Source organism: Glycine soja, chromosome 3, assembly GCF_004193775.1.
Source record: "Glycine soja cultivar W05 chromosome 3, ASM419377v2, whole genome shotgun sequence".
Lineage (NCBI taxonomy): Eukaryota > Viridiplantae > Streptophyta > Magnoliopsida > Fabales > Fabaceae > Glycine > Glycine soja.
The window spans coordinates 39,754,646-39,767,586 of NC_041004.1; the positions used below are offsets into that span (position 1 = coordinate 39,754,646).

General features: G+C 30.0%; 1 protein-coding gene across 1 annotated transcript; it reads right to left on the minus strand.

The window, feature by feature from the left end:
• Positions 1–3,101: 3,101 nt before the first annotated feature.
• LOC114406934 (protein CUP-SHAPED COTYLEDON 3-like) lies at positions 3,102–10,519 on the minus strand. The gene is made up of 3 exons (XM_028369809.1): positions 10,133–10,519; positions 7,411–7,676; positions 3,102–3,864 (listed from the first exon to the last, which is right to left on the minus strand). The coding sequence occupies exons 1-3, from the start codon at positions 10,299–10,301 to the stop codon at positions 3,409–3,411; spliced, it is 891 nt and encodes a 296-aa protein (XP_028225610.1). The 5' UTR covers positions 10,302–10,519; the 3' UTR covers positions 3,102–3,408.
• Positions 10,520–12,941: the final 2,422 nt, after the last annotated feature.

Genomic DNA, 12,941 nt, shown 5'->3' on the forward strand with positions numbered 1-12,941 from the left:
TGGAGAATAGTCACAGAACAAGAGATTCAATGGGAATTCAATGACATATAGGTGCTGATGAGGGTTGAGTATAGGCATATAGCTAGAAGATTAATTAATTAGAAGACAACAAATGTTGAGTAGTTTAAAGTGGATAAACTCATTGGAATTATTCAATTTGACACAGCCATGCAAAATGACAGGTGCTAATTAAACGGCAAAACTGATAATTTTACAATTGCATGCTGTTTATGCCAATGCCAATGCCAGCAAGAACCTGCCTTCATATGTATTACTACTATTGGGCATCGTGTCTCTGCAGTTCTATCCTAATTTCTTGTTCCCCTGAGTTCAGTCTCCATTACTGGTGGACCAATCTAATTAATAATTCTTGTATTTATGTTTTGATTGATACACCTACGGATCTTTTTCAATGTCTTCAAGAGATTTTTTTTGGTTTATTTTTTCTAACAGTTTATTTTCTTTAAAATTCTTCCTCAAAATATTAAAAATCATCTGTCAATTATGGACCTCAGCCTCAATTATTTAAGTTTCTTTGGTTATTTAATTAGTGTTTATCAACAGAAAGCTAGCTACATATGTGGATGAAGGTCTGAAGCAGTGGCCATATCCATTCCCTCAACGTAACATTCAACAAATGAAAGCCTTTGGAATACAAATTAATTAAAGAAACAGAAAGAAGAGAGGGGAAAAAGAAAAAAGCAAATTAGTTAAAGCAAGCCATATCTGCGATGTGGAATGAAAGAATCTCTTCTTATCTGGGCCTATAGTAATAGCCTATGCGACACATTTCAATGTCAATCAATTAGTGTACCGACAAATAACTAACACACAGTGAAATACGTTAGAAATAATTCAAGCACCATATGACTAGCGGTTCATTGATTAAAATTGAAGTGACTACCTATAGAAATTAAAAGGCAAAATAGGAGAGACAAATTAAGATCTCAAGCTGTGTCTGCCTTGATATCTGCCCCTTTTTTTAACTTTAATCTCTTGCAAAAGTTGTATATGTTTGCATCAACCACGTGCACTTTTTTCTTAGCTAGTATTTGATTTGTCATGCGATGCACTTCATTAGATGTTGATCACATATAATAATAATAGATAATAAATGTGCCATAGCCCATAACGAAAGATCTAATTAGGCCTCTAATTCAAGTCTTTAAAACACGAATAGACGGAAGATTCCCGTTTCATTTGTCAAGCTTTTCTCACATGCTTCAAACATAAATGTGCTTATTTTCAACCTTTGTTTGACGAAAACATTTTTCATACCTATGATCGATCTACACGTCTGTGTTCTGAGATTTTAGGCACGACAAGTTAATTAGTTTTCTATCCTATCCATGGATACGATATTTTTATTGCTGAGATTGGATAATTTGGGGCTTTGAGTGGCGACATTGATGGCCAGAGCACAGGAGGAATGCTGAAGCACTTTGTTATGAAGGCTATAAAGGATTTTTCTACCGAATTCAATCTTTTTATAAAAGTAATCATTAAATAAATAAATGTTGAGTTGAGAAAGCTTTGCTCTCTTAAGTAGATTTACCATCATATTAGTAGAGATATAATATAACTTGTAGATATATTGAGTGTCCAAGACATAAAAAGAAAAGGAAAAATAAACACGATGCTAGGAAAAGAAGCAGAATGAAAAGAAAAGAAAAAGAAATTGGGAGAATGGTGGATACTCCTATGTCAAAGTGAAGTGAAAGTTGAGTTGGAATAAAATATATAAGAAATAGTTTTGTTTTATACGGTTTTGTTCAGATCTAGGTTGGTTAAAGGATATATGTTAGAATAAAATATGGTCTTGATCCTTGAAAGAATTAGGGTTAAATTAATTTTTTTTCCTTAATTTATTTTTTAGATTTAATTTAGTGTTTTTTTTTAATTTAATCATCTAATTTTTTAAATTGACTCAATTTGATCCTATCATCTAAATTGAGTTAACAATGTTAATCATGTTTATCCCTAAATGGTTTTTAAACAACAAAAAAATAATTTAACCAAAAATTTAGGATTTTTTTTCTTTCTAAAAGTAAGATATCCTCATAGCTAAACGCTGTGAGGCTGGTGTGTCAAGTTACAAAGATCATCGAGGGTTAAATAATTATCAAACGAATTTTATTAAAATTTTAGGAATCTTATCCCTGATAATTTTATTCACATGAAAAAATTGTTTAATTGAGAAAGAACTAAAGACTTATTAACCAAAAACTACCTAAAATATTTGGGTGCCCCTGGCCTCAAGTTTGGGCGGGTCGATCGTATCAATCCAAGCAAGGATATAGATGGATTCCATATCACGCAGCAACAGATATCTAAATTCAATCTTAAGAATGTATTTGTTTCAAGTTATACAAATTTATTTAGTAGTTATGATTAAAATTATTTGAATAACCAAATCATGAGTATTCTTAGCTACTAGAAATGAGTCATTTCTATGTTTGTTATAAATTATTAAAAAATATTTTCAAACATGGTCTATTCCTAAAAATATATATTACGTATGATTTCTCCTCATTTTATTCCTATATAAATTGGGTGAGAATCATATATTTCGATTGGAATGTAAGTTCTTTTTCTAGAATAACTTCTCTTTCACTTTATTTTATTTTATTTTTTATTTTTAATATTTTTTTTAAATGAAACAAATTTTAAAATATTCTAAAAATATTAAATAGTTACCAAGCATGTTGATAGAAATAATATTTTCAGTAATATGCATAAAAATATCATTCCCAAAAATATAATCGAGTCAGTGAAACAAACTCTCCAAAGTCATACAATAATCGTTTTGATAGTCTAAGTGGCTACACCTTTTTCTTTTCTTTTCTTTTTTCTCCACTTATCTACCTTGGTCTAACGTTTTTTTATTTTTTTTTTTAATTCACAAAAGATATGTCTTTAAGTACGAGATTAGATAATGCTGTCCCTTTCAAATAAAAATCGCCTGACAAAGCTTTCAGCATGCTAGTCATCACTTGATCGGTTGATCCACACAATTAATTGTAGGTTACACATGAACTTTCATCTCACCGGAAAATCTTTCAGTTTCAGTCGATCATGACAATAAATTAAAGAAATAAAAAAAGAGAAAATATAGCCAATACTAATTACATACACAAACTGTATACAAAGGAATAGTTCCCAATAATAATGGGTAAATAATAGTAATTGATTACGAAAAGCCTAATGGACCACAATAGTATTACCCTACTACTTGAACAATATACCACACAAACTTGTAACAACTAAACCCAATCTATCATGTGACATGCCCCTCATAGCGAAGCACCATAAATACACCACAAATAAACGAATCTTACGACAATTTACGAGCTATGAATAACATATATGTGTATATATGTACACACATAACACATCTTACACATTTAATTATAGCAATACCATATTGTTGTTATTAGTATTATTATTATCAACCTCGAATCTTATTGCGTCCAAGTTTGAAGCCACGCCATCATCTAGGCTATTTTCTTCTAGATCCATGTCCCATAAGAAACCATATTCGTCATCACCTTTGGCACCAATTTGAGTAAGAAAGCCAGTATTGTTGGTGTTGGTTTCGCGAGAGAAGTGAAGGAGATCCATCAAAGAATTAGCGTTTTGGGTAGGGTTGAAGTGATGATGATATTGGTGGGTTGGCATGAATGAATTAGAGAAAGAGGTGGCAAGTCGGTTATTATACCCAACACCATGAGGCATGGCTTGGTTGGTGGGAGATGACGAAGCCAACAAAGTTAGGGATGATGGTGTCGTCTCATACTGTAGGAGTTTGGAACTGTTGTCATCTTCTTTGCTTTTGTGGAAGACTCTACACAACACCCAGTCCTCCTGAAATATAATCAACAACGGTTTGACCTAATTTGTTAGCCTATGTCAAGAAACTTTATCCTCACGCCAAAAATAGTAAATTAAATACACGGCAATGCAACACACCCTTCACTAATTTCCTCCCTGTGAATTGCTGACAACATATTCATATGTAACAAAAAGTTGATTTACATGATTTTTTTTATTTTGTATGAATGAGGATTTAATTTATTTGATTTTTGTTAGGGGGAGAATATAGGATAAATTGCTCGTTGTTGAGAGTTTATCACACAGTCCAATGGTTAAATTAAACCTATTTTAAAATTTTATTTAATTAAAAAACAAATTTCAAATCATTCAAAAATTCTCTTAAGTTTAATTAGCAATTTATTGAAATAAAAACAAAAAAATATTACCAAATTATTATTGTTGTATTAAAATATATTATGAAATTTGAAATTCATTATATACTTATTAATATATTTAAAAATTAAATTCGTTGAAATAATCTATTTAAAGATATGTTTATAATTTTATGTATAAACTTTATTATATAGACTTTTAATTAGATAATCTTTCAAGACTAGTCACAATTTAAAAAGCTTTGAAGACCTTAAAAAATGTAAATAAAGTAAATAAGTAAAGCTTGAATCTTTGATTTAGAAAATGAGTTAGACTATGACCTTACAAAACTTTGCCTAATTAACTTTGCTTCTTTTTACTCTTTAATTTGTTCATTTAAAAGCTTTTTTTTAGTTAATTTTGATTCTTATATATTTTAATATTTCTTAATAGAATCTTTATCATCACTTTCATGTTACATTCTATGATAACATGATGTAACATGACTAAATATGTATTATATCATCATTAAATTATTGATGAATAAATCATTTTTTTAAAAAGTAAAATTTATAAGAAATAAATCAAACCAAATATTATTTAAAGACTAAAAGATATTAAACAGTATTTATCTTTTCCCCCTCCCCACCCTCTTGCTTATTAAAGTCGATCAGATCCAGCTCCAAGGCACATGAGGGAAAAAAAAATTTGGAAAATCTGTCATGTCTTTTTAAGGAGAATCTATTCCCACTTGTTCAGTCATCAACTTTCACCAACAAGGCCTGTCAAGTGGACAAATATATTGACATCCTTCGCTATACCTAATTTCATAACAGGTGTGTGGATTTGCATATATATATATATATATATATATATATATATATATATATATATATATATATATATATATATATATATATATATTATTTTAAAAGGAAAATAATATGTGTTAGTAAGTCATGACTTTACTTAGATTTTTTAAAATATTTTTTAGACGAAATATATTAAATATTTTTCAAAAATAAGTTATAGTATTTTTGCATCGATGGGCTTTAATATATTCTTAATATTTTTAAAATGAGTATTTCAATTAGTTACAACTTACCACTTACCACTTGTATTAATAAAAAATATTCCTAAAAATGCACAATATTATCTAAAAAAACAAATGAAAATTTGTGTAAGTGCGTGAGTGTATGTATCTGTGACATGCATGTCAAATGTTTTTATTTTTATTGAGAGTGAGGGATCAGTAAGAAATAAATATCAATTATTATATTTTATCATAAATAGTTAGGTGTGACAAATCATATCAGATCTTATTGTGTGTGCGTGACATATCAAATAGATGATATTATTATGTGAGCGTGAGACAAATATATATTAACCATTGGATCTTGTAATTAACAATCAAGAGTAAAGCATATTCCTAGAAATGCACAATATTATCTACAAAACAAATGAAAATGTGTGAGTGTATGTATGTGATGACATGCCAAATGTTTTTTTATTATTTTATGAGAGCGAGGGATGAGTAAGAAATAAATAATAATAATTATATTTTATCATGAATATATAGTTCTGTGTGACATGTCATCATATGAGATGACTTTGGTGTGTGCTATTACTTTTTTACTAATTAATTTGATCGATATGATTTTAAATTTAATTTCAAGAACAATGCAGTTTGTATAAAATCGTGATCTTCAACCCATTTTAGTATGTTTTAAATTTTGATAAATTTTAGTAAAGTTGTGGATACCAAAAACAGCCTATTTTGGTTAAGGCTTATAAACAAATTTCTATGCTTAAAATATGATTTAGCTAGGAGTGATATATGTTGCATATTACGTAAACAAAAGTCATAGCTGATAAAGTTTTACAACCTATGATCAAATATTAAATAACATGAAAAGAATTTGATTGCAAATTTTGAAGATTAGGCTATCAACCATTAATTTAGTGTTAGCAATGACTTCTATCACTCGCAAAAAAAAATGTCATTTACTATTGCACAAAAAATGTTAATTAAGCATTAGGATATTGCCTTCATTAATATATAGTCTTTGTATAATGAAAACTAAATTATTGTGTGTAAAAAAAAAACTAAATAATTGGATATCTATAACAGTATGATGAATTTTACTAACATTTGATGTACTTATAAAACGTATTAGTGAAATAATATTGAGAGTAATATTAAAGAAATAAACATTAACAATAAAATTTTATTATAGATGGTGAAGAGAATCAAGATTCATATAAATAAGTTACATGATTCTTTTATATGATCATGTGATCTCAATTTTTTTTTAAATTATTTATATATAATTATATGGTTACAGATTTATTTTCATTGCTATATATATATATATATATATATATATATATATATATATAAACTGTCTAACTAGATAAATCTACTTCTCATAAAATTATCTACTAGTAAATTATATCTTAAATTAGTATAGATGAACCATGTCATCTATGTTAATAATTTTTTTATAAGAAAAATAATATTAACAGAGTATATAACTCATGTACATAATAAAATTTCAGTCCTTAGACATCTCATATTAGCAAAACTGCTCTAGAAATATACACTCTAATAAAGGATTTTGGAACAACAATAGGACAAAGAATCTTTTCCTAGCTTTAGCCGCAAATCATCTCCAAGATTTGACCTCAATTAATTACATCAATGAAACCAACCACATGACAACCATTTAATTTCTGTTCGATAAAAGTTATATTAATAAAGATTAATCAAACAACAAATCTTTAGTAAAGAACATTGTTTTTTGGGAGTGACTTATGCAAGCAATATTATAAAAAGTCAAATCATTAGTAAATACTATCTTTTATCTTTAAAGAGTTTCTTAAAAGAGCACTTTAATTTCTTTTCAGAAATTCATGTTCTAAAATTAACTTTATACACATTAATCACACCATTTTAAAAAGAAAAGCATATGCTTTTATTCTTATACTTTCGTTTTGTTGAATGTTTTTTTTAATCTCTAAATTTTCATATTATACATAGAATTCAATCCATAATTTTTTTTATAAAAATTCTATTTTAAATTCCTCCTAAGATTCAACAAAAAATATAAAAACTAAACATATTTTATCCTTCTAAAATTATAGTACTAATTAAATCGATAAAAGCGAAATTAAACAACTAAACAAGTTGCACCCCACAAGCAAAGTAGAAAGAAAGGAACGAACCTTTGGAGGCATATGTGGGGTCTCCAAGCGGAACTCATGCATGATCCATCCCGTTTTGATGCCATTTGGAGCTCTGTTCCTGTAGAACACCAGTGTTTTCCTCATCCCTACAACCTCTTGCGTGGCTGGATCCTCCACCTTACGATCCTTCCCCGTAGCTTTCCAATACCCTGATGTAGTTGCCCGGTTGGTCCGAAACCCAGTAGCATATTTGCGGTCCCGGAAACTGAAGAAGTACCACTCATTCGCATTGAGCTTAGCCACCTCTGCGTGCATTAATATTATTGCGCATGCATCATCAACACATGCATGACTCGTCAATTTTCTTATACCAACAACCAGACAACACACGACTATTGTTTTAAATTGCGGCCCACTGTCACAATTACAACTGAAATTCAAACTATTTTGGCACTTCACAATATCTAAGGTAAAGTAAAATATAGTATAGTACAATCAATTGTGTCCCGGAATTAATAATACTACACTTTGTTAGTTCTTTTGTTGAATCACTATCACGTGTCGGCTAGTTCATTAATGACATGGAATGAATTAATTAATTTCAAGTTTCCAATCCTACCAGACAAAGATGACAACAACCATGGTGTTTGATGACTCCACCATACAGTAGTAGTGGTAATTGCTGCTTAGAAGTTTCAACGTATTTGGCTACTATTTGCTATTTATGTGATTTCGTAGCCTGTTTTTACTCTCTCTTCTTTATCACCGCCTTTCATAGCTTTCATAATATTGTGCATGAAAAGAGGGCTAAATATTCTACGCAAGAAAGATCATGATGTATGTCCTTTCATGCATTAAAAATAGCTTTTCTTATATTTCACGAGGGAAAATATTATATTAATAATTACATACGCAGTATAATGATGCTAACGAGTAAAAATCAATTACTAGAGTCATGTCCAAGAAAGGTAATTAACTGAGGCGTATGTGTATACACGTATGTGTGTGTCGACAGTTTATATTAACGTCAGCAGTGTTTGTTGCTTGGTGAAAAAGTATTGCTTAGTTAACTTTATTATAATAAAAAATACTACTGTATAGTTAATAGGAATGTTTATATATTTATCCTAAGCGTAAAATTAAAGGGAAACTATGACCAAAAGAACGATAAATAAATGAAAAAGGACACGATTCTATGCAGCATGAATCAAATAAACTACTTGAATTAATATCAAGAGTTATGCTCCACACGCCACCCTACAAATTATAAGCTGCCAGCTAGGGCTCTATATTGTGTTAGTGGTTGGTTCCTCTATTTCATGACGAGGGGGGGAAAGCTAATTATCACTCGCAGAATTAGCAGCAAAGCGAATCCAGCTATGTACAATGCATATTCTAAATAAATAAATAAAATATGATAACTCTAAAAATATGGCCCAGATTGACTCATCCTGATGAAAAAAGAATTAACCCAAATTATTTGTATATGAAATGAAGAGTACTACGTACAGCAGAGTGCTGTGCTTTGTATGTGTGCATATATTTTATATTTGATTTGATTTGTAGCTAGAAAAAAATAGTAGGAACAAAGGAATTTAGAGAACGGGCTTATTATAAAAAAGGGAAGATAATGGAATGAATAAATAAACTTCTAAGAAAAACAGAAGATAAAATGATTTAAAATTTTCCCACAAGTCAATATAATTTATATATGTGTAAGTTAAAATCAACTCATAAACAAGTTAAATGAGAAATTTTCTATTAATTATTAGTTTATGTATAAAATATTTTTAATTTATTTGAGAAATTTAGTTCATTTTTTTCCTATAAGTGCTTATTAATAAGTTTATGCCTATATATTCTAATAAAAAATAAGATTACTGCCTAGTTTTGGGATTAATTTTAAGTTCATTACGAGACTTTTGAATTAAAATAAGCATTCGATTCTTAATTTGCATATGAAATTAATTTTAACTTATTAATTTAAAAGATTTCATTCATTAATATTTATAGAGCTCAGCAGCATCGTTTGTACCTTCATTAAAATTCTATAAGAGAGGGGAAAAAAACATTTTTCGTATGAGTCAATAGGGAGAAAAAAGTTAACTGGCCCAACGATGCATGCAAAAGACAAAACCTAAAATACCGGCAAATATATCAAGTGGAATATGTTAATTTTATAAATAAATAAATTAATAGTATAAAGTACCGGATGTTTTTATTTAATTTATTGACAGAGGCAGAGTATTCATGAACAAGTTCGCATTGCGTTAATCATTGAAGAACTGAATCCACTTCCGTGTCTGTGAATGTGATAACCTCATAACATAACCCCCTCCACCATTTCATTTTCTTGCATTCTCATCTCTCTCTCTAGTCTCTTCAGGAGTCAAACAATTAGCGTGCTTGTCACTTTTCCGTATTAATTTGACAATATATGCCAGACATGTTAATTTGTCTGATATGGTTTATGAATGCAGCCAACACATGAATAGCTATAGACACAGGTTAATTTATGAGAAGAAAAAGGACTTTTTGTGAATGTGAAGTAACCCCTATATATGAAATCATTCCATTTCTTATAACAAAGACACAAACAGAAAAGAAAACCACAAATGGGAAACGATGTATATGAAACAAATATAGGTGTTTCAGAAATTTTAGAAGCAAATTAAAACCCAAGAGATCAACCTTTAGAAGATGTATAATTCAGAATAGCTGATAATAAATAATATATAATTTAGAATGAATATATATGTACCAGGAAGTTGCCAAGGTTCGCATATGTGGAGGTCAATTTCGACCAAGGTACCCTTCAGAACTTCCTCATTTGCGATCTTTTTGTAGAGGTAATGGCAGACCAATTCCTCATCACTCGGATAAAACCGAAACCCAGGAGGCAGTGAAGCACCAATGTCTCTCAGACCCATGATTTTGTTGTTAATTTGAAGGAAATGATCAAAAGGAGATCTCTATAAGATATGACACAGTTATATAGAGAAAGAGAGACGGAAATCTAATGACTCTATTTTGTAGATGTGGATAAAGCTAGCAAGGAATGTGGATAATGTATAAAAATTGAAGCTTTGGAGAGGTTACTCCCTCTGGGTATTTGAAATATTAAGGTATAGAGGCAGAAAGGTTGGTGTCGCCTATATATATATATAGTTAGAAAGATATCAGACTTTGCTTTTTAATTAGAATTTCTTAATACATTTTCCAGCAGGGGCATGCTTGTGTAAGTGGTTAGTTATAGTAGGAAGTTTCAAGAAAAACCAAAGTTACAAGAAACCTTGACAAATAAGGGTAGAACAATAATATAACTGACAGACACCATCCAAAATGCCTTTATCATTATTATTGATAAATTTCTTTTCTCCTTTATCTTCCCTTAATTAGAGGAAAATTAAACTATTACATGGCTATAACTAATTAGAAACTAAAGAGAGTAACTTTTCATTGACAGGTTTCAAGACACACTTTCGTTTCGTATAGAAAACCAAATCCCTGTTCTCATTCCTTATCTTATTTAAGGTGTTCCTCTGATAAATAAATAAAACATATTTCAGCATAAAATTATCAGGGGGAAACGTTACATGTTTACAATATGTCATTTTTTAATCAAGGGGACGTGTATTTTTCTCACTTATTATATTTATCGATTTTTATCAGCATAATTAAATTTACTTTAAAATTATATAAATTTACATTACATTTTTATACCTTAATTTCTATGACTAGAGTTTCCTAATATTTATCTATCCAATACTTTTTCAATAACTTTTTTTCTCTTAAACGAGGTTCATTAATCTTAGCATCTGTGTTGTCTCTAGTTGGAAGTACTTTTTCCAAATATCAAGCTAAGAGACCTCGTTGGAACTAGTCCAACACTTTGATCTGTTTGATGGCTTTGGCTTTTAGATTAACGGAGCATCTTATTAATTAATCAATTAGTTAAGTATTAATTATTTTTTATAAGGTACATACATTGAATCAAGGTTATATAACTTGTAGATCGTCCTAAAATCACGTTTTTCGTCTTTTTTTTTCCTATCGGTACTTTTGTCATGCACTCTTTTTATATATATCCTAAGTCCTTCTCTGTGGTGCACTTTTTTAATTCGCTCCAGTTCACAACGGACAAGTGTGGCTGTACAGTGATGTCAATCAGAGACGATAGTAGAAAAGTTTGAGAACTATAGTTTTATTAATTTAGAATTATCCAAATGTGTGTGTCCTTTGGTTGCTTTGCAATAAATTAATTATGGGAGCTCCTAGATTCAATTGAGAACGCACGTGAACATTTGATGATAAATTTCTGAGCTAGCCCAGTGTTTAACATGGACAGCTCTATGAAAAGAGAGGAAATAATTCATGTAGCTGGAAATAGAATTTAATGCCAATCATGAACTTGCAAGTCCCATCTGTTCCGTTTTCGATCACAGAATGATAATTTGGAATGATGCGGGTGTGTGTGGGGTAATCTAGTTAATTGTCTTCTATCTGGGGTCCCTTAACCCTTGTCATGGAGGACCCAACAGTGAATTATAATAAGGCCATTTAATTGTTGTACTTTGTACACTTATGATCTCAATTGAGTTTCTAATAGGTGATTTCTTTGCTGTATATGTTTCTGGCTGGGTGATGAGGGATGCAAGCCCCAATAATAATAATAATAATGATGTAGATGAGGACAAAATGAATATTTGTCAAAACATGTATCATCTAAATTATATAATAATTAGGGGAGCCTATGTAACTGATGATGATGACAACAATTGGATTCCTAGCTAGCTCCCCTGTATCATCTAGACATGTACTATTTGACCACACATATTAATTATGAGTACTCATATATTTATATTTACGTATTCCATTTAATTACACTAAACCTTTATATTTACACACTTTGTTTGTTTATATAAACAGGTCAAAGTTCTATATATGTTCTTTAGCGAATATGTGTAAATCTTCTGTCTTCTAATTATTATGTCTCTTTATGTCTATCGCATTTATTTAAGCTTATGCAAGATCAACTTTGTGTATATATGAGTGTGACAAAAGGGGAGAAGAAAAAGGACTTAGAATCTTACATTAATGTGATCTAACCGAGGAAGATATTAGATATACCGGGATTACTTGCAAAATTGGTCACTTTGCACATTCAGATGAGGGGCCTCTTTCGCCATTGCAAGAAAGGGGAACTGATTAGTGTGGTCCCGTTGTGAAGTTATATATGTGGCATGGGCGATGAGACAGTTATTGATGAAAATGAGAACCTGGTCATTAATCGTTTAATATGACCCTGTCGGAGAAACAGTGATATTTTTGTAAGTGGGGCTCACCATTGGGGCCAATCAAATACTAATTATTACGGTTAATGTACTTAATTAATGATATAAGCTAAAAAAAAATTAATGAAGGGCTATAGATGTTACTACTTCATAGCTATAGTTAGAGGTAGCAAAATTTTGTAAACCGTGGCTAAATCAAGATTTGTTTGTCTCGTTAAATCCTTTTGATCACAGGCTAGCTAGGTTCAAATGTAAAGTGAAAATGACTGAGGGGTC